At 59.0% G+C, this 20,758-nt stretch overlaps 2 protein-coding genes across 7 annotated transcripts; both read left to right on the top strand.

The window, feature by feature from the left end:
* The first annotated feature begins 1,066 nt into the window (after positions 1-1,066).
* Positions 1,067-13,049, top strand: FBXL16 (F-box and leucine rich repeat protein 16). 4 transcript variants are annotated; one of them, XR_013814652.1, is made up of 6 exons: positions 1,067-1,360; positions 8,223-8,881; positions 9,595-10,103; positions 10,382-10,466; positions 10,575-10,883; positions 11,184-11,267. XR_013814652.1 is itself a non-coding variant. In XM_079792277.1 (6 exons), exons 2-6 carry the CDS (start codon positions 8,237-8,239, stop codon positions 11,330-11,332), a joined length of 1,452 nt encoding a protein of 483 aa, XP_079648403.1. In that variant the 5' UTR covers positions 1,067-1,360; positions 8,223-8,236; the 3' UTR covers positions 11,333-13,049. The 4 variants fall into 4 exon arrangements, 3 of the variants coding, with proteins under 3 accessions (XP_079648403.1, XP_079648404.1, XP_079648405.1); XM_079792277.1 differs by having other exon boundaries at positions 10,820-10,883; positions 11,184-13,049; XM_079792278.1 differs by having other exon boundaries at positions 1,067-1,365; positions 10,820-10,883; positions 11,184-13,049.
* A 1,902-nt stretch (positions 13,050-14,951) lies between these two features.
* On the top strand, positions 14,952-20,557 carry WDR24 (WD repeat domain 24). 3 transcript variants are annotated; one of them, XM_079760568.1, is made up of 9 exons: positions 14,952-15,238; positions 15,619-16,101; positions 17,586-17,763; positions 17,911-18,583; positions 19,118-19,236; positions 19,314-19,435; positions 19,531-19,635; positions 19,716-20,056; positions 20,184-20,557. In XM_079760568.1, exons 2-9 carry the CDS (start codon positions 15,621-15,623, stop codon positions 20,535-20,537), a joined length of 2,373 nt encoding a protein of 790 aa, XP_079616694.1. In that variant the 5' UTR covers positions 14,952-15,238; positions 15,619-15,620; the 3' UTR covers positions 20,538-20,557. The 3 variants fall into 3 exon arrangements, with proteins under 3 accessions (XP_079616694.1, XP_079616692.1, XP_079616693.1); XM_079760566.1 differs by having other exon boundaries at positions 14,952-15,241; XM_079760567.1 differs by having other exon boundaries at positions 14,952-16,101.
* The last annotated feature ends 201 nt before the right edge of the window (positions 20,558-20,758 follow it).

The raw sequence follows: 20,758 nt of genomic DNA, 5'->3' as shown, positions 1-20,758 counted from the left end.
CTGAGCCAGCAGGGAGCCCTGGCATCTCCCGTGGCACAGACAGCCCGCCACACCTACCTGCCACATTCCATCTCCTCCCCCATCTCTCCCAGCCCGGTCCCTAAAAAGCAGCCACCGCCAGAGCCTCCAGTCTACTCCAAAGGGAACTTGCCAGGCTCCATAGGCCTTAGGACCTTTGCACCCGGGACCACTTCACCATCTCACTCTTGGGGTCTCAGCTCAAGCGTCCTGTCCTCAGGAGCCCTACCACCCCCACCCTGGAGGGGTCACCATCACGTGGCCCTGTTCAACGTGCATTGCACTCAAAATAGTCCCTCTTTGAAATGATCTGTTGTTCTTCAGCTCTGAAGTGGGGGGTGTCTCCCACTGAGGGGGGCTCCTGGACCTGACACTCAGCAGGTGCGCAGGAGACGTCAGGGCCTTAAAGGGGGACTGGCTGACCGCTCCGCAGGAGGTGGGGGGTCAAGGTAGGGAAGGGGAAGGGTTGGACCATCCTAGCCCCCGCAGGTGGCAGCCAAGGGTTAGGACGCACGGGGCCGGCCCGGAACCCCATAGGACCAACCGCGCACCCCTGGGCTAACCGCTAGCACCTAAGGGCTCGAGTCTCCTTTGCACCGCAGGATTTGGGGTCCCCACCGCTCCGCGCAGGCATGGCTAGCTCCAGAGCCGCTCTCCAGCCTCGTGCCCTGGCCTCCCTTCCCCTCCTTCCCTCTCTTGCCCTCCTCTTGCCCTTCCCTGCTGTCCCCGCGCAGCCGCGCGCCCGTGTTTGTTATTGTGAGGGCGCCCGCGGCGAAGGTGGGGGCGGGGTGCCGCCGGAACTGGCGCGTGCCCGTGGGCGCGGCGGCGGGAGCGCGCTGTGTGCGCGGCGGGGCGGGGCGGGGCTCGGCATCCTCGGCCCTCCCGCCGGGCTCCCCAACCCGGATTGGCTCCCGGAACCGGGAGCGCGCGAAGGCGCGGCGCGTAGGGCCGGGCGGGGGCAGGGGGGTCGCGCGCGCGGCGCCGCCGGCGACCGCGGAGGAGCGTAGGGAGGAGGGGGGAGGAGGAGCGCGGGGAGGAGGGCGAGGGGAGGGAGAAGGCGCCCGCCTGGCTCCCTGCAAAGCGGCCTTATTTATCTGGGCACAGCCTCAGCCTCCCCGGTGGGAGGCTTGGGGAGGCCGATCCTCTCCCACCGGGGAGCTCTTCTGGGGTGAGGCCGAAGTGGCCAGCCAGGCCGGGGCACCGGGCGCGGGGTGCGGCCGGGCCCTGCCGGCCAGGCCAGCACCTCCGCCGCCTTCCCGCTTCGCCGGCTCTCATGCCGGGCTCCCAATGACGGGAGGAAGCCCGGCGAACAGCGTGGCATGAGCCAGGAGCCCGGGCCGAGGTAAGGTGTGTGCTCCCGGACTGGCTGCGGGGTGGGGTGGGGGGCAGGCTACGCAGCGGAGGCGACCACGATGCGAGGGTGGGGAGGGGGCTTGAGACGGTGTCTCTGTCACCCCTGAAGGCTTACGTAACCACATCCCCTTCCCTGGCCTTGGCTGCTGGGCGTCGGGCCCTGTCAGACCTCCCCACAGCCCCTTACCCCATGGATGGCCTGGTTGAGGCCCACTCCCCATGGCAACTGGACCAAGACTGTGGGTCGGTGCTACATGACAGTGTCCCCTGGAAGCGGAATGGCAGGCCCCCACCTCGCCTGATTGGGTGAGGTCCTGGACCACGGCTGAGCTCTGTGTTCCCGGCCTCAGCACCACCAGCCCCTTGGGCTGAGAGAGGTGTTAGATACGTTACACTCCAGGTGGATGCCTCGCCTGAGGGCCTATCTGCCTCTGGACACCTTCTGGCCCTGGGCCTGTATGGAGCTGGCACAGTGAGAGGAGGGGACAGGAGGGGACTGAGCACATGCCTGGTTCTGGAGGAGGGGTCAGGCCTTAGCCAAAGCTGGAGGGCCTCAGAAGGGGAAATGAGTACCCTGAGACTTGCTGGGGAGGGGGCCTGTCCTCCTGGAGTTTGAGCAGGTGGGGAGAATGGAGCACCAATCACCCCAGAGGGAGAGAAGTCCTGGCTATTGGAACCTCAAGGAGCCAAAGGCCCAGTGGCCACTCCTCCAGCCCCTCCCTTCCTCTGCACAGGCAGCCTCCCCTCCGTGGAGAGAGCAGATGGTGGATGCCACCTCACCTGCCCCCTCCAGCATGCCCCTCCCCATACCACCACCTCCTAGGGCCCAGTGACCAGAGTCAGTTCAGGCCTCCCTGGTGCCAGGCAGGCACTGGGCCCCTTCTTCCACCAGACTCCCTTGAAGGCTGCTGGACAGCAGCCTGGGTGCAGAAGGCCTGAGAAGTCTGGGGTCCCACAGGCCAGGTCAGAAGCCTGATGGAGACCCCTGGGTTCAGCAGGAAGTGGCCACAGGGCTGGACTAGAGCTGTCTGGAGAGGAGCAAAAGGCATGTCCCAGTCATAAACATGGGCAGTGCAGGGTGGGCTGTTCGGGACCCCAGGACTAGCTCCCCCAGTGCTTGCCGCCTCCACTCTCTGGCTCCCCACTTCCACCACCCCTCACCTTGGGCCAGGCCTATGAGCACCTCTAATGCTGGGGAGGGTCATGAGACATTTGCCACCCTCCAGCTCACACCCACTTCCTGGGCACTTGAGCGAGTCCTATCTCCCACTGATGAGAAGAAAACAGGAGAACCTGAGGTTGGGGGACCTGGTGCCTCCAGACAGCTGGGCCCAGGCAGGAAGGCCTGCACTGCTGAAAGCCAGGGAGACATCTCCCCTGGGGGCAGGGGAAGGAGCTCCTGGGCTGGCCTCTGCTCCCGCAGCCCCGTTTTGTGACATGGGACTCGGAGGCTGGCATGGGAGGAGTGCAGGTGGCAGTGAAGGAAGGTTTGTGGGGTCAGTGGGTGGCTCAGAATCCTTTCTACACGTGGACTGGAGGAACTTCAACCAGAACAGCCACAGAGGGTGGGCTTGGGCCACCTTCCCCTGCTTGGCAGGAAAGAGGGGGAGGGATTGAGGCAGCCGCCCAAAGGAGCAGGCACTAAACACCCCAGGCCTGGGCCCTGGGTGCTCAGGTGCTTCTGAGCACAGGGGCTTAGATGAGGCCTGAAATCCCACATCCACTCCCCAAGCCACCCAGTCTCACATGGCTGAGCTGCCCTGAGCTTGGCCAGAAGACGGTTGGAGCATGAACTCCAATCCCTCTTGAGGCCACGTGCTCCCTTCTCAGAGCCCTGGTGCATGGGAGGGGCAGCCTGCACCCCAGAAGCATCTCTAAGCTGGGGGCGGGAGGGGAGCGCTGCGGCTAGGACATGTGCAAAGTGACAGGGATGTGAATGTGCCTGAGTCACGGGGTTTGTCATGGAATGTGTCAGCCTGCACCACACCCCCAATCCCAAACTGCCCTGGTTGTCACCCAGCCCCTGGGGTTACCACCGCAGATCGGTCTATGTGAGTTTTTCTGGCTACCCATGCCCTGCCCAGCTTCGTGGCTCTCAGCAGGCAGGGGGAACCAGTCAGTGCAGGTGTTACTGGGGCCAGGCCCTCCGGTATTCAGGGCAGGCTCTGTCAGATGGGGGTATCAGAGATGGAGGAAGAGTCCTTCAAGGCGGGGGTCATGAGGGGTGGAGAGTTTCCCGGGAATGAACAATCCAAAAGAACCGTGTCCCAGTGGTGGACATGCAGCTTGCAGCCTCTGGAAGGAGATTCGGGTGTGACAGGGACAATGGTGGGAGAGACCACCAGCCCAGGGTTCTGATTGGGAGGGCACAGGTACGTAAGCAGAACAGGGTAGAGAAAAGAGGCCACAGGAGGTGTGCCTGGCCAGTGACAGGCTGGCTGGGGGCCCTGGGTTGTGCCTGGCCTGGGTTTAGGGAGTCAGACAGATGGGGATCTTGGCGTCAAATCCCAGATTTGTACAACTTCTGAAAGTTTACTCTCCGAGCCCTGCTTTCCCCACTAAGTCAGATGGCTAGGCAGTGTGTGAAGGACTCGGAGCAGCAGTGAGGGGTGTGGTGCTGGGAAGAGCAGGACCACTAGCCTCCCTCCCTCCTGATGGTGCCTGTCCCCTTCTCGTTGGGTCTGGCCAGATTATGGGGGAGAGGCAGCCAGCTTCCTTAACCCTGCAGTTCCCAAGGGGAGTCTCAGCCAAAAAGGAGCCATGAGTCATCCTCTTCCCAAGGGTCTGAATAACTGCAAGGCCCACCTCAAGCCCCAGGGTCTTGGGGGCCTTCTCAGAAACTCTGGTACCGACCCAACCAGTGGCCTCGCTCCTCTGTGGACACTGGCCTCTGTCATGACCGGGATTAATGAATTGAGTTGCGGCTCCCCCTCTGACTGCCCTCCTCTTAATCTAACCTGTCCTCCATCAAGCCTCATGGGCTTTAGGTAGCCACACCCCTTTCTGCATGACCCTGCTAACTGATTGCCAGTCCTCGTTCATTCATTCATTCAGCAAGCAAGCAAGCACTGAGAGGCCCCTAAGCCCTGGTGCCATCTTTCCTCAAGGAGCCCCCAGCCAAGGGGAGAGGCCAGTAGGTAGACAGTGATGATAGCCCAGCTGATGACTGAGACCCTGGAGATGCTTCCTCAGGGCTGGGGTCTTCGGGCCTAGTGTTGACCTGGGTCTCAGAGCCTAGTGATGATCTGCAAAAGAGGCAGCTCCTTATGAATCCCAGCATGGCTATCTGCAGACTGTCAGCCTGGAAGTCACAAAGTTCTGGAGTACTCCCAGGAGTCCCCGGGACCTCACTATGTTCCTAAGTCCACTCTGGCTACCATGCTTCACTGTAAGTCTGCTGGGGGAACACAGAGGCTCTCCCAAGTGGCACCCTGATCCAGCTCTGGTTTGAGGCTGAGGGGGACAAGACAACTAAAGTAATGGCCACCATCTTCCTCCTTCCCCTGGGGTGACCCCAGGAGCCTCAAGCTCTGGGGACCTCCCCTGTAATTCTACTCCACACTGAGGAACAACCCACCAGTGCTGAGGCTAGTAATAGTGCAAGTGTGGCCATCTTTTTGAAAAGCCTCTTTTCCCAGCATTAGCTCCTGGTATTTATCCCTAAATGGGGAGGCAGCCCCCGGGAGACTGGCAGCTGTCCCTACCCCCTCCTGGCAGGAAACTCCAAGCAGGACCTTCAAGCCACACTGGGTGCAGCCACAGGTACCGGGAAGGTAGGGGCACTGCAACCCATCTGGCTAGGTGGATGGGGCTTGGGCCAGGCAAAGGGGCCCTCCTCGTCCTAGCCCTGCATGGACCTAACTGGCAGGAAGACCAATCTCTGACCCTAAGCTCACCTTTCTCCAAAGCCCTGACCCCTGGGCCAAAGTGTGGCTGTTTCCAATTTTGAGCTACAGAAGGGGGGTTTCTCAGGCTGGGTCAATGAGGCTGGAGTGTGAGGAACAGCTGGAACACAGCAGGACCATGGACAAAGTTGAGGAGCAGCAGGGCTGCCTCTGTTAGGGAGGCAGTTCTGATCCAGGGCATGGGGGTAGGGGTTGGGAGGGCTGACTGACAGGCAAGGCAGTACCCTCTGGCCAGGGGTGGGGGTCGAGGGGTGGGATGAGGGGCAGCCAGGCCTCAGACACCTCCCTCCCCCCTCCCCAGGCTGCTGTCAACCTGGGCCTGGCCACTCCTTCTGAAGGCTCTCTCCCAGAGGCAAGTTTGTTTCCCCAGCTTGGCCCTGAGGCCCCGAGGGTGGAGATAGGACTACGGACGTGTGCAAATGTGAGCTCCAGTGGGGGACAGGAAGGGAGCCTCACAGTTGCGGGGGGCATCCACGTGCATCCCCCAACTCAGGCACTCCACGTGCACACCCATGGCTGGAAGCATTTTCAGTCTAAATCTGCTCTTGAGTTATTTCTCCCCTAGTGCCGCCTCCGCTGCCTCCTTGGGATCTTAGACGAACCGGGCGGCTTCTTTCCTCTCTCCTGCACCCCCTCCGCCTCCAGGGCCCCTCCCTGCTAAGCTGGGTTTGCCGGATCCATCTCCCACACACCACCACACCACCAGCCGCTGTCCGCGGTGGAGGCGGCCGGGCCTCGCCTTCGAGCACGCGCACAGCGGCTGCTTGGGGCGCTGTCCATGGTGCTGCACGCCGAGGGCCAAGCCGGCCCCGCCTCGACTGTGGGAAGCGGCCAAGGCGGGGTGGGCGGCGCGCCCTGAGGGATGAAATAATGGAGCCCTGCTCCCGGAACACAGAAGGTATTCAGGCTGGGGCTGCTTCTCTGCACCCAGCAGCCCAAAGGTGGGAGTTACCGGGATATCCTCTCCCCTGGACCCAGGAGTGGGGGCCAGTTGTGGCCTCCATCCTGTAACTCCATGAAACACTGCTGGCCACGATGGCTCCCTCCTCCTGTACTGGCATTAAGGGCAGCCCTCATGTCACACCACCGCCGCCACTGTGGGCGAACTAACTCCTTGGATCCTAATCTAAGCCCCCTCCCCCCAAGCTTCTCTAAGGCTGAAACCCATGATTATTCCAGTGGGTAATTGGCATAAATTATAGATGTCATGTATCAACCTGTGTGAAGTCATGAGCTACCTGGTCATGAGCCAGTGAGGGGCTAGCCAAGGTGTGGGAGCCTCTTCTGGGGAGGGGGGGGGGCAGGGTGGACTCTAGCCTAGGGGCTCATGGCTGCCAGGTCAGGAAGGCTTTAGGGGCCCAAAGCTGGTTTGGCAGTTATGAGGGCCATGTGTCCCAGGTCTGTGCACCCTCTCCAGACATGGAATGCTAGCAAGGGTTGTCCTGTCCAGGGCGTGGAAGCAATAGAGGGTGTGGCGCTGGAAAGAGCAGGGTAGGACTGCCCACTTATCTCCCTCGTTCCTAATGGCTCCTGTCCCCTTCCACTCGAGCAGGCCGTGGGGTTCAGAAGCAATTTCCGTGTCGTTTTCTAAGTGCGCATTGTAAGCCATGCACTATGCGTAGCCCTTTGCACATGCTGTCCAATGGAGGAGGTATTGTCACCTCTCTGGCTTCTGAGTGAGGAAAGTGAGGCTTGGAGAAGAGAAGGCCTTGCCCAGGCCACACAGCCACGGTGGGGCCTGTTTTGAGTCCAGTGTGTGTGACCATTTGGATGAACACAGTGCTCTTGACAGCCTCCTCACTGGATGTCCACTGTGAGAGTCCCGCTGCCCCATCTCTCAAGGGCCATCTGTGGCCTGTGCCCTCTGACACCCACTCACAGACTTGGAGGCCTAAGAAGGGGAGCCAGGGTGGTCTCAGCCCCACTCTGAGGAGAGCCCCCTTCACATAGCCTTCCATAACCAGCTCTGCTCCACCACTGTGACCTTGTGCAAGCAATTCACACTGCCTCAGCTTGGCTTCCTCGTCTGGTCAATGGTTAGTCACCAAGCATCATCCTCAATGAACTAGGTGGAGGATTAAAGATATAGTATGTGCCCTGACCAGTTTGGGTCAGTGGATATAGAGTGTTGGCCTGTGGACCGAAGGGTCCCAGGTTTGATTCTGGTCAAGGGCACATACCTTGGTTGCAGGCTTCTCCCCCGGTGCGTGCAGGAGGCAACCAATCGATGTGTTTCTCTCATATCGATGTTTCTCTCTGTCTTTCCCTCTCTCTTCCACTCTCTCTCTAAAAGATCAATGGAAAAATACCCTCGGGTGAGGATTAACAACAACAAAAAAGAGATAGTACGGAAAGGGCTCACTGTGCTGGCATCACAGCAATCTCTGGGAAGCCACCTGCCCTTTCTTTGGGTAGATTCTGAGCTACAGAACCTCCTGTGGCCACTGAGATTCTCAGGGGCTGGTGTGTGAATCGCAGAGTACTGGAACTACTCCAGAGAGCCATGCCAGCGCCCACGGTGGAGAGGCCAGAGGCTGCCCTAAATCCTCTCCCTTAGTTATGCAGCCCCTGTGCAGTGGAGGTAGGCCTGGCAGGCACTGAGGGTGGGCATCAGAGCAGCAAAGGGGAAGAGAACAGTAACGGGTGAGCGACTTGTCTCTCTCCACCTCTGTTCTCTCCTCTGTAAAATGAGAGCCGTTGTGCCTGGATGTGGAAAGCTCTGTGAGTGGGTGCAGGTTGAGCTCAGTGCACACACTAGGCGCTCAGAGACTGGCCCTGTCCTGTTGCTGCTCTGTCTGGGAGGGAGGCTTGCACTTAGATCCTCTTTGTCTGGTGGTTCTAGGAGTGTCCTGGGAGGGGACACCCGGGGACAGGAAAGGGCCCGGCTCTTTCTGCCCTCCCAGAGAGAGCATGAAATTCACTCCTCACTCCGGGCCCTATCTGCAGAGTGACGGAGGAAGATGTCCAGCCCCGGAGTCGACGGCGACCCCAAGCCCCCGTGCTTGCCTCGAAATGGCCTGGTGAAGTTGCCAGGCCAGCCCAACGGTCTGGGTGCAGCCAGTATCACCAAGGGTACACCCGCTGCCAGGAACCGCCCCTGCCAACCACTGCCCCCACCCACTCTCCCACCACCCAGCCTGGCTGCCCCGCTGCCCCGGGCTGCCCTGGCTGGGGGCCTATGCCCCCCAGCAGGGATCCCCCTTGGTGGACCAGCCTCAGCCCCTGCACCTGGGCCCCCCGTGGAGCGGCCGCCACTGGCCACAGATGAGAAGATCCTCAATGGCCTCTTCTGGTACTTCTCGGCCTGCGAGAAGTGTGTGCTGGCCCAGGTGTGCAAGACCTGGCGACGCGTGCTCTACCAGCCCAAGTTCTGGGCGGGCCTCACACCTGTGCTGCACGCCAAGGAGCTCTACAACATGCTGCCTGGTGGTGAAAAGGAGTTCGTGAACCTGCAGGGCTTTGCGGCACGCGGCTTTGAAGGCTTCTGCCTAGTGGGAGTCTCCGACCTGGATATCTGTGAGTTCATCGATAACTACGCCCTGTCCAAGAAGGGCGTCAAGGCCATGAGCCTCAAGCGCTCCACCATCACTGATGCAGGCTTGGAGGTGTGTCCTGCTGCTGGCTCAGAAGGGACAGGGAGGGGGCAGGGCTGGGCAGCAGCAATGGAGCAGGTGTGAGGGGGAGGAGAGGTGGGGAGTGGACCCAGAGGAAGCTCAGGCACACAGGAGCAAGGTAGCTGAGGGCTGAGCCCATGCCCTGAGGGGGAGCATGGCTCTGGGATAGGTGAAAGCAGGACTAGTTACATAATTTGAGCAACCCAGTCCAAAATGGAAATGCAAGTGCCTTGTTCATAGATGATTTAGAATTTCAAGACAGTGACAGAAAAGCAGTTCATTAAGTGGAAGGTCCTTCTGAACACCGGCCCTGCATGCCAGTGGGGAGGATTCTAGAGGTAATGGGGGGAGGATTCTAGAGGTAATGTGGGGAGCGGGGCAAAGGGCAGAGGTGCAGGTGGCGCCTTCCTTGGGATCTGGACTCGAATCATCAAATCATTAACATCAACTGCTCTGGGCACATGCTCTAGCCAGGCCATGGGCTCCCAGTTCCCTCTACCCTGCCTCCTCTTTTAGTGTGGTTGAGGTGTGACAGAAACACGACAAAGTGCACTTGTCCAAGAGTACAGCTCCATGTATGTTTACACCAAGGACAGGGTTCCTTCTTCCCTATCTCCTATTCTCCTCACCATGGCCCGTGGGGAGGGGCGCACCCAGGGAACCTAGGTGAGTTTGAAAAGTCATACCTCCTGACCCACCCACAGGTGATGCTGGAGCAGATGCAGGGCGTGGTGCGCCTTGAGCTGTCCGGCTGCAACGACTTCACCGAGGCGGGGCTGTGGTCCAGCCTGAGTGCCCGCATCACCTCGCTGAGCGTGAGTGACTGCATCAACGTGGCGGACGACGCCATCGCAGCCATCTCGCAGCTGCTGCCCAACCTGGCCGAGCTGAGCTTGCAGGCCTACCACGTGACGGACACAGCGCTGGCCTACTTCACAGCGCGCCAGGGCCACAGCACCCACACTCTGCGCCTGCTCTCCTGCTGGGAGATCACCAACCATGGTGTGGTCAATGTGGTGCACAGCCTGCCCAACCTCACAGCGCTCAGCCTCTCCGGCTGTTCTAAGGTCACTGATGACGGTGTAGAGCTCGTGGCCGAGAACCTGCGCAAGCTGCGCAGCCTCGACCTCTCGTGGTGCCCACGCATCACTGACATGGCGCTGGAGTATGTGGCCTGCGACCTGCACCGGCTGGAGGAGCTGGTGCTGGACAGGTGTGTGCATCCTCCCCCCCCCCACCCCCAGGCCATGGAGGGCGGGGTAGGTCTGTAAATAGGGTGGGGCTGCAGCTGGGTTGGGAGCGGGGATGAGGGGTGGGGTCTTCAAAACTCGGGCCTGGTGTGGGTGAGATGGGGGCTATGGAAAGGAAGGCTATTATGAGTGGGGCCGGGGTGAGTTCACACCAGGGGACCCCAGGAAAAGGAGTAAGGGATTGGAGCTGAGGGAAGAGGAGTGTCTGAAGGTGGACAGCCCCGCTCTGTTGCAACCACAGGTGTGTACGCATCACGGACACTGGCCTCAGCTATTTATCTACCATGTCGTCCCTCCGCAGCCTCTACCTGCGATGGTGCTGCCAGGTACCGGCCCTCTACGCCTCTGGATATTGGGAAGTAGGCAGGGGAGGTGGGGGGCGCGGGGAATGCCCCCGCCCAGACAGTCCTCTGATCTGCTCCCGGCCCACTCAGATCCTGTAAGGAAGTCTGGGATCCCTCCACACCCAGCGGCCGACGTAAGCGGAATGTGCGGAGTCCCCAGGGCCCTCAACGACATTCCCCAGCTGCCTCCTGGCTCCGCGGGGAGCTGAGAAACCCCCGTTTTGAACCCCGCTCCCTGCCCCTCCAGCAGCTCCAGGCCAGCGGCCTGACCCCAGGAGTGGGGCTCCTACAGGGCGCGAGCGGAAATAGTTAACTCGCTCCGCCCTCCCGCCCAGGTGCAGGACTTCGGGCTGAAGCACCTCCTGGCCATGAGGAGTTTGCGTCTCCTGTCTCTGGCAGGTGAGACTACCCCCGGCCGCCCTCCTGGACAGTGATCACACACACACACACACACACCCCGGCCTCCCTCCTGGTCACACACACACACACACACACACCCCGGCCGCCCTCCTGGACAGTGATCACACACACACACACACACACTTTGTCCGCCTCCACCAAACCTGCGGGGTCCCTTGTGCGGATTTAGGTCCAGGTCGTAAGAGGGAGATACCGGGCAGGCTCTAGCCCCGCCCAGCTCAGGCTGGCCCCGCCCCTTCTCCGGCCCCGCCCACTTAGCCACCGCCTGGTCCCCCGCAGGATGCCCACTGCTGACCACCACCGGGCTGTCGGGCCTAGTGCAGCTGCAGGAGCTGGAGGAACTGGAGCTGACTAACTGCCCCGGGGCCACCCCCGAACTCTTCAAGTACTTCTCGCAGCATCTGCCCCGCTGCCTCGTCATCGAATAGCTTGGGGTCTCCTCGCCCCGTCGCTGGAACCCGCCTGGCTCTGGGCGGGGACCCGAGGGCGCTACTCAGACCCCTCTCCCCGCACTTCCTTGTCCAGCACGGGAGGTCCAGCGAAGCAAGGGGAAGCCCTGCCCCGCGGCCCCTCCGCTCCGCTCCTGGACCCGCCCAGGCCGGGAGAACGGGGGTAACGGGTGGTGCCCGCCCCACGCACGCACGCACACTCGGGGATTTGTGCATGCCCCTCGTGCCCGCCCTGCACGCCCGCCCTCCGCAGCCACTTCCCTTAAATCGCACGCCCACTGGGGGTGGGGGCGGGGCGTGGGCCTGGGAGGCGTTTTAAGCTCTCAGACAGCCGTCCTTATCGCCTTCCCCACCTCACTCCCCTCTGTCTCCCCGGGCTGTCCTCCCCGTCTGGGGAAGGGCCCAGTGGAATTGAGGGGGGCTGGGTCTCCCAGGACACAGGGGCCCGGAAGAGCCCCATGGGCTGCCTGCATCTTCCACCGCACCTCACCTGGAGCCCTCCAGGGGGTACGAGGGGAAACAGGCTGCCGCCAAAGCCATGGCCCTCCGCGGAGCCCAAGTCCCACCCGCCCTTCCCCCACTTCATTCCAGCCTGACCTAAGCCACCTCCCCTCTTCTTTGGCACTGTGTGAGACAGTCCCCTGCTTGCCCATCCCTACCCCCAGGCCTACAAGTCCCTAGGCCCTGGCCAGACTGGGGCTGAATTAGGTTGGGAGTGGTGCAGAATGGGTGACAATGACCTTGGCACAATCAACATTAGCCCAGCCAGCTCTGTCCATCTCAACCCAGAGGTGGTACAGCTACCTTGAGAGACCCCAAGCTGGAGCAAGCCTCAGGGCCCACAGGCCTTGGGAGCAGTCCTGGGTGGACCCTGCACTGCAGCCCCTGTAGCTAGCTGGGCCCAGGCCTCTCAGTGACACACTTCACCTTGGGCAGGTCTCTATACATTAGAAACTGGAAAAGTGGGCCCCAGTCAAGGCTCAGGGTCAGCAGCAGCCAGCTTCCAGTGGCCAGCACACCCTTAGACCCAGAGGAGGGAGGGCTCATTTCTAGCCACCCCCCACCCCTCCCCAGCTGCCCAAACTTTTGCTTGCCCTATTGGGCTCTGACCATGATCTGTCATTCCAAGACTTGGAAGTCCTAGGGGATGCTGGCACATCATGGCAATTGCTGAGGAGGGGGCTGGGACCCCTTTCCATCCCAACCTTGAACCCCAGGAGCTACAGTGCCCACACCTAATCTTGGGACATCCTGCCCCCCATCTGGTTGGAAGAGAGTAACCAGTTCTAGAGAGAGAGAGAGAACAAGAGATACTATTGAAGCATAGAAACAGTTCAACAGCCCAAAGATCTTTCTGCCCCTGGAGTGCTCACAGGAGGCTCCTGGGCTGAAGTGGTGAGGAGCCCGTTTCTTCAGCCCCTCCCACAGCTCTTTAGTGGGAGGTGGCAGCTGTCCATTTGTCCAAAGTATTAATGCAACTGAAGCTGTGATATTTCCAACGACTGTAGAAGGAAAGATTAAGGGGAGAGAGGAAAACAAAACCAACCAACCCCTAAAATCATTTTCTTATTGTACATAATGACCTCATTCTCCTGTATATGCGGAAGATATAACCTTATATTTGGTAAGTGTTTCTTGTGCTATTTTATCACGTGACCTGTTTATAAAAATATATATTAAAAAGGTTGTAAAAACATGTGTCTGAGTTGTTTTTAGGTAATCGGGCTATGATGGGGAAGGTATATCTGCCTGAGGGGCCTACGTCTCTGAATTCTTGTGCACTTCGCAACTTATCAAACTTGTTGGTTCTTTCAACAAATATAAAGGCTGGATGCCATGGTGCCGGACAGAAAACCCAGTACTGACCAATAGGGAAGGTCCCTAAGCTCTCTTTGGTTCAGGGGGAAGAGACAGGCACTAAAGTCATTACACCTAATATTCCCTCCAAAATATCTAGGATCTAGTCCATCGTTTCAGAAGGGCAAAAATGAACCTTGTTTTATGCACAAAGTAAATGAGGTTAAGAGAGGGGCAGGCCCGGCTGGCGTGGCTCAGTGGTTGAGTGTTGACCAAGGAACCAGGAAGCCACGGTTCCTGGTGAGGGCACGAGGGCACATGGTCAGGTTGCACACATACTCAGGTTGTGGGCTTGATTCCCCGTGTGGGGTGTGCAGAAGGTAGCCCATCTATGATTCTCTCTCATTGATGTTTCTGTATCTCTCTCCCTTCCTCTCTGAAATCAATAAAAATATATATATTTTTAAAAGAGAGGGGCAGGATGTCCTAAAAGGTCACACAATGCAGCAAGGACAGACCAGAACTCCCACCCAGGAGAGAAAGGGAGGCTCATAGAAGGTCACTTAACAGGGTTGTGTGAACAGGCGCTCAGGCACTGGAGTTTGTGGAGACCAAGTCAGACGTGATCTCTGCCTGATGGAGTCACATTCGCATGCAACAGACAATAATCAGTAAACAGAGAAACGGGTTGTGGTAAGTGGAGGTGACAGTGATTCGGCTACCTTCTGCACACCCCACACGGGGAATCAAGCCCGCAACCCAAGCATGTGTGCAACCGGAGCATGTGCCCTCACTGGGAACCGTAGCTTCCTGGTGTTAGATAAGGTGGTCAGAGAAGGCCTCTAAGAACGGGACCTTAAGCTGAACACTCAAGGGTGGGAAGAAGGCGCGTTCTGGAGAGGAGAGTCTAGCACCGGTGACTGAGAGGCAGGAACTTGGCGGGCTGGAATAAAGAATGGAAGTCGCGCCCTGGCCGGTTTTGCTCAGTGGATAGAGAGTCAGCCTGCAGACTGAAGGGTCCCGGGTTCGATTCCGGTCAAGGGCATATGCCCAGGTTGCAGGCTCATTCCCCAGTAGGGGGTGTGCAGGAGGCAGCCAATCAATGATTCTCTCTCATCATTGATGTTTCTATCTCTCTCTCCTTCTCCCTTCCTCTCTGAAATCAATAAAAATATTTAAATTAAAAAAAAAAAAAGAATGGAAGTCGCTGTGGATAGAGGTACACAGGGAGAGAAAGAGGTCAGGGGTTTGGGATTTATTCACCACGTGATGGGGAGCTATGGGGCGCCTTAGTCCGAAGAATGGTACGTAGCTGCTGTACGGAGTTCAGATCATGGGGAACAGCAGCCCGGGAAGCCTTTAAGAAAACCTACTCCTGGGATTCCGGGGAAATGAGGAAGGAGGTGGAGAGCACTGAAGGAATTCGGGACTCGTTTAGGGATGATGCATGGACTTGTTGACGGACCAAGAGGGAAAGATGAGCACTGGTAACAAATACTGAATTAGCCCGCAACCAAGGTACATGCCCTTGACCAGAATCGAACCTGGGACCCTTCAGTCCACAGGCCGACGCTCTATCTACTGAGCCAAACCGGTTTCGGCCTGAATTAAAAAGAAAAGAAAAGAAGAAAAGAAAAGGAAAGAAAAAAAAGACAACCACTGAGGCGAAACCGGGGGAACCCCTCTACCTCAGTCCTGGACCAAACCTCCGCCTCCACCAGCGCCTATTCCTCACCCGGAACTTTTGTGGTGTGGGAGCTCGTTTCCGACAGGGGGCAGGAAAGAGACGGGCTATTTCCTGTACGTCACTTCCGGCCCAGCCGGGCAGCTTTAATAAATGGTTCGGGTACTCACGGAGGAAGAGGTTTCATCAGTTCCTCTGGCTCTGTTCCCGCTGCCTTCGCTCCCCCACGCCACCGCAACCTCCGAGCCGCCGGCGTCTCCTGCCTCCCGTCCCGCCAGACCCTTCAGGCTCCTTAAAAATCTCAGCTTGAAGTTCCTCTGGGTGCCCCGCGCCTCTGTCCTTCCAAGGCCCCCTCTAGCCCTCCACTCCGTCCCCCGGAAGCCCGGGAGCCGACTGTGTGAATGGTGGTAACGACCTCACTTTTCTGTTGGGATTGACTGACTAAAGGTCCAGTGACTGCCTAGATCTGACTGTTAAGGGGATGGAAAGGTGGTCTGGGCTGGGACTGACCAGGTAGGATCTTTCCCACAAGTCAGACATGGGACTGACCAGCTTCAGGGCAGCTGTGGCACCTTCTGACCGCCCCGCCACAGTGGTGGAACTTGTCAATCAGACTGACTGACCAATGATGGACTGCTCTGGACTGGCTCACCAAGACTAGCTCAGGTGTAAGCAGATTTGGGGGATCCAACTAGGGTGAAGGGTTTGAACTGACAGATCTCCTTCCCTTATGGTGATCCGGCCAGCCAACTTCACTGACCTCCTGTCTCCACTACCTGTACAGCCATGGAGAAGATGTCCCGTGTGACCACAGCCCTGAGTAGCAGTGCACTAACAGGCCATACTATGCATTGCCACCTGGATGCTCCAGCCAATGCCATCAGTGTGTGTCGTGATGCAGCCCAAGTGGTTGTGGCAGGCCGTAGCATCTTCAAGATCTATGCCATTGAGGAGGAGCAGTTTGTGGAGAAGCTGAACCTGCGTGTGGGTCGCAAGCCTTCGCTCAACCTGAGCTGTGCTGATGTTGTCTGGCACCAGATGGATGAGAACCTGCTGGCCACAGCAGCCACCAATGGTGTGGTAGTCACATGGAACCTGGGCCGTCCATCCCGCAACAAGCAGGACCAGCTGTTCACAGAGCATAAGCGCACGGTGAATAAAGTCTGCTTCCACCCCTCAGAGGCCCATGTACTGCTCAGTGGCTCCCAGGATGGCTTCATGAAGTGCTTCGACCTCCGTAAGAAGGACTCTGTTAGCACCTTCTCAGGTGAGGCCCTCGAAGGTGGGTTGGGCAGGTGTGCATCTTTGCAGGTGGCTGGACTATCCAGGCAGGTTAAGACGTGCTGCATGGACCCCTGGCCTGGTGGCTCAGTTGGTCGAAGCGTTGTCCCGTACACCAAAAAGTTGTGGTTCGATTCCCAGTCAGAGCACGGACCCAGTCCCTCCCCCATAGGGGCACATACTGGAGACAATTGATTGGTGTTTCTCTCTCCCCTTCTCTCTTTCTATAACAGATAAAAACATCCTCAGGTGAGGTTTAAAAAATAAAAAAGGCCTTCAGATATATGCTCCCAGAGGGCTTCCTGGGGGAGGGGCCAGCTTAGCAGACTGAAGGAGTAGGTGGTGGTCAGCAGGGAAGGGACAAGGCAGGCCTAGTTGAAGTGTGAGGAGTAGCTGGAGTGTGGCTGCAGCTCTGATGCATCTGAAAAGACAGCTGAGTATTGTATGGAAGGGCAGAACCTGAGCAGACCTACAGCCAACCTCAGTGGTTGAGGAGATTGTTGTTTCACTGCCTCCTCTTCCCTCAGAGCCCCAGGCTGCCTCATTGCAGGAAATCCACTGGGACCCTCAGAGTCCTCAGCCCAGGGATGCAGAGGTGGGGTGCACTGCCTGGTCCCACTACGGTTCTTTTCCTAGCAGGCCCAACCCCCTGACAGTGGTCTTGAGACAGTTCTCCCTTGTCCATCTCAATGAAACCAAGTGAAGCACAGGGCAGAGTTGAGGGTGGGGTTCCCTTAAGACAGACCCTGAGCTACCTGTGCTGGGGTAAAAGCTGGACACTGCGCTCAAAGGCTCTTGGTGTGGTGGTTTATGGTGGAGGACATGGACCCTCAAAGCCTCCAGTCCTCTGGAATTGACCCGGAACTTCAGTTCAAGGTGGAGGGACTGGGCAGAGGCTGAGGCACCCTCATCCATGCCTCCTTCTGGGCCTCAGAACTCGTTGGGGAGTGTAAACAGGTGGTCCAGTGAGGCTCCTGTTCACCCAATGTTCTGCCACCCAGTCCTGAAGCTAGGCCACAGCTTTGTACAAGGACTGACATCAGAGAAGAATCCAGGGAAAAGCAAGGTCCAGGAGTTTATATCAGAAACCACCCGATGCCACCCTGGATGGTGTGGAACAGTGGTTAGAGCATCGGCCTGTGCACTGAAGGATCTTGGGTTCAATTCCTGGTCAAGGGCACACACCTGCATTGCAGGTCCCATCCCCAGCCCCAGTTGGGGTATGTTCTGAAATCAATGGGAAAATGTCCTCAGGTGAGGACCAACAAAACGAAAGAAGCCACCTGATGCCTGGTGTCCTGCTCTCCAGCCCGGGCTGTGGTGTCTGTGAGGCCTCTCCTCTTGTCTGTTCTAGGCAGGACTCAAAGGGTCCACAGCCACTCCAAGGATTCCCCTCTTGGCCACGCTCTCTTCTGGAACCCCCTGTGGGCTTCACCCCCTCACCCTCTTCCATTGACATCCTACCTATAGGCCAGTCTGAGAGTGTGCGGGACGTCCAGTTCAGCATCCGGGACTACTTCACTTTCGCCTCCACCTTTGAGAACGGCAATGTGCAGCTCTGGGACATTCGGCGGCCTGACCGTTGTGAGAGGATGTTCACAGCCCACAACGGGCCTGTCTTCTGCTGTGACTGGCACCCCGAGGACAGGTATAGGGCGGGCTGGGGCAAGGGCACGGGATGGGTGGCACTCATGGAAGGATTCTCTCTCTCACTGCCTCAAGCCCTGTAAGTCAGAGAGTGGGGAACCCTCCCACCCCAAGAGAAGAAACTGAGGGCTTCATGGGCCTTCCATAGGGGCTGGCTGGCCACAGGTGGGCGTGACAAGATGGTGAAGGTCTGGGACATGACTACCCAACGTGCCAAGGAGGTGCACTGCGTGCAAACCATTGCCTCAGTGGCCAGAGTTAAGTGGCGACCCGAGTGCCGCCACCACCTGGCTACATGCTCCATGATGGTGGACCACAACATCTACGTGTGGGATGTGCGCAGGCCCTTTGTACCAGCAGCCATGTTTGAGGAGCACCGCGATGTCACAACAGGCATCGCCTGGCGCCATCCGCATGACCCCTCCTTCCTGCTCTCTGGCTCCAAGGACAGCACACTGTGCCAGCACCTGTTCCGTGACGCTAGCCAACCTGTAGAGCGTGCCAATCCTGAGGGCCTCTGCTATGGTCTCTTTGGCGACCTGGCCTTTGCCGCTAAGGAGAGCCTAGTGGCCGCTGAGTCAGGGCGCAAGCCCTATGCTGGTGATCGGCGCCACCCCATTTTCTTCAAGCGCAAGCTGGACCCTGCTGAGCCGTTCGCAGGTCTCGCCTCCAGTGCCCTCAGCGTCTTTGAGATGGAACCTGGCAGTGGCAGCATGAGCTGGTTTGTGGACACTGCTGAGCGTTATGCCCTAGCTGGCCGGCCACTGGCTGAGCTCTGTGACCACAATTCAAAAGTGGCTCGGGAGCTTGGCCGAAACCAGGTAGGTGGGGCTGAGGGGGACTGAGGGACCATGACCTTGGGGCAAGGTCAGGGGACTCCTTTAACTGCTGCACCCAGCCCCTGCCCTGAGTTCAGTTCACCAACCCTCACCTGCCCCAGTAACTGAGGGTGCTCAGGGCCCCAGAGCAGAGCAAATACTAGTGCCATCCTGGGGGTACAATTTTGGGGCATCATGGGGCTTAAGCCCCCTATTCTGGCTCATTCTTGCTTCAGACTTCCTAAGGTGCCTGGCCCTGTAGAAGTCCACACTGCCTCTCTCATCATCTCCATGGGAGATGAGCCTTATTTCCTCATCAGCCACCTCCCACATCTGCTTTCTTCTGTTCCCTGCAGGATGGGGACTGGGATTTTTTGTCTTTCCCATGGGCCTTGGTGTCCCTACCTGAGGTGGGTCAGGACACTGGGTCCCTGGACAGCTGAACGCAGAGAGTTTGTAGTTCCATCCAGGCAAAGGGAGGGCCTGCATGGGACACCAGGGACGCAGGACCCGTGAGTGACCAGTGCCCCCTCCTAGGTGGCACAGACTTGGACCATGCTACGGATCATCTACTGTAGCCCTGGCCTGGTGCCCACTACCAATCTCAATCACAGTGTGGGCAAGGGCAGTTCCTGTGGCCTGCCACTCATGAACAGGTAGATCCCTGGCGGCGGCTCTCTCAGAGGGTGGGACTGCTGGAGCCTACCCACCTATTAGCCCTCCCTGCCCCCAGTTTCAACCTGAAGGATATGGCCCAAGGACTGGGCAGTGAGACCCGGCTGGACCGCAGCAAAGGTGACACACGGAGCGACACGGTGCTGCTTGACTCTTCGGCTACACTCATCACCAATGAGGGTAGGCCAGAGGGCAACACAGGGTATTGTTGGGAGTAGGGCTGGGGCATCCCAAAGCAAGCCATCTGTGTAAATCCCTCCCTTCCTCATGGGCAGATAACGAGGAGACCGAGGGTAGTGATGTGCCTGCTGACTACCTGCTGGGCGATGTAGAGGGCGAGGAAGATGAGTTATACCTGCTGGATCCAGATCACGCCCACAGTGAGTGGGGGCTGGGAGGGGCACAGCTGGGAGTCAGGGCCAGAGGCTCAGACCTTGCCTTCCCGGCCCCTGCCTCACAGCTGAGGAGCCTGAGTACGTGCTGCCCCAGGAGGCCTTCCCACTGCGCCATGAGATTGTGGACACGCCACCGGGCCCTGAGAACCTCCAGGACAAGGCAGACTCACCGCATGTGAGCGGCAGCGAGGCAGATGTGGCCTCCCTGGCGCCCATGGACTCCTCCTTCTCGCTGGTCTCTGTTTCACACGCACTCTACGACAGCCGCCTGCCACCCGACTTCTTCAGCGCCCTGGTGTGCGACATGCTACGCTTTTATGCGGAGCAGGGCGATGTGCAGATGGCTGTATCCGTCCTCATCGTGCTGGGTGAACGCGTGCGGAAGGACATAGATGAGCAGACGCAGGTTGGTGAGCGGGCCGGAAGGAGGGCCTCCCTGCACACCTGCCTGGGCTTGTACCCAGCATGCTGGGGTGAAACCCGGGCCCACGACCCTGGTCTCTCGCCTCCCTCTGCCCTCCCCGCACCACTAGGAGCACTGGTACGCGTCCTACATCGACCTGCTGCAGCGCTTCTGCCTCTGGAACGTGTCCAACCAGGTGGTCAAGCTCAGCACCAGCCGCGCTATCAGCTGCCTCAACCAGGCCTCCACCACTCTGCATGTCAACTGCAGCCACTGCAAGCGGCCCATGAGCAGCCGGGGCTGGGTCTGCGACAGGTGCCACCGCTGCGCCAGCATGTGCGCGGTCTGCCACCACGTGGTCAAGGGTTTGTTCGTGTGGTGCCAGGGCTGCAGTCACGGGGGCCACCTGCAGCACATCATGAAGTGGCTGGAGGGCAGCTCCCACTGTCCTGCTGGCTGCGGCCACCTGTGCGAGTACTCCTGATCTGGTCCGGGGAGGGAGGAGACGAGCCTGGAGCTTGTGAACCAAATAAAGGAAACGGAACCACAGTCTGAGGCTGCTCTGTCCTCTCGTTGAGCAACTATATGGGGCGGGAGGGCAGTGTCCCCCTGGGAACTGGTAGAAGTCGCTAGCAGTTCTGTCTTCCCCCTGCTTTCCGGAGATAACGCCCCTTCTGGGGCGGGCCAAAGGAGGCCGCTTCCGGG

Source organism: Cnephaeus nilssonii (genome assembly GCF_951640355.1).
Source record: "Cnephaeus nilssonii genome assembly, chromosome: 2".
NCBI classification, from domain to species: domain Eukaryota; kingdom Metazoa; phylum Chordata; class Mammalia; order Chiroptera; family Vespertilionidae; genus Cnephaeus; species Cnephaeus nilssonii.
The sequence above is the reverse complement of the archived record's forward strand: the minus strand, read 5'-3'. Positions and strand labels throughout refer to the sequence as shown.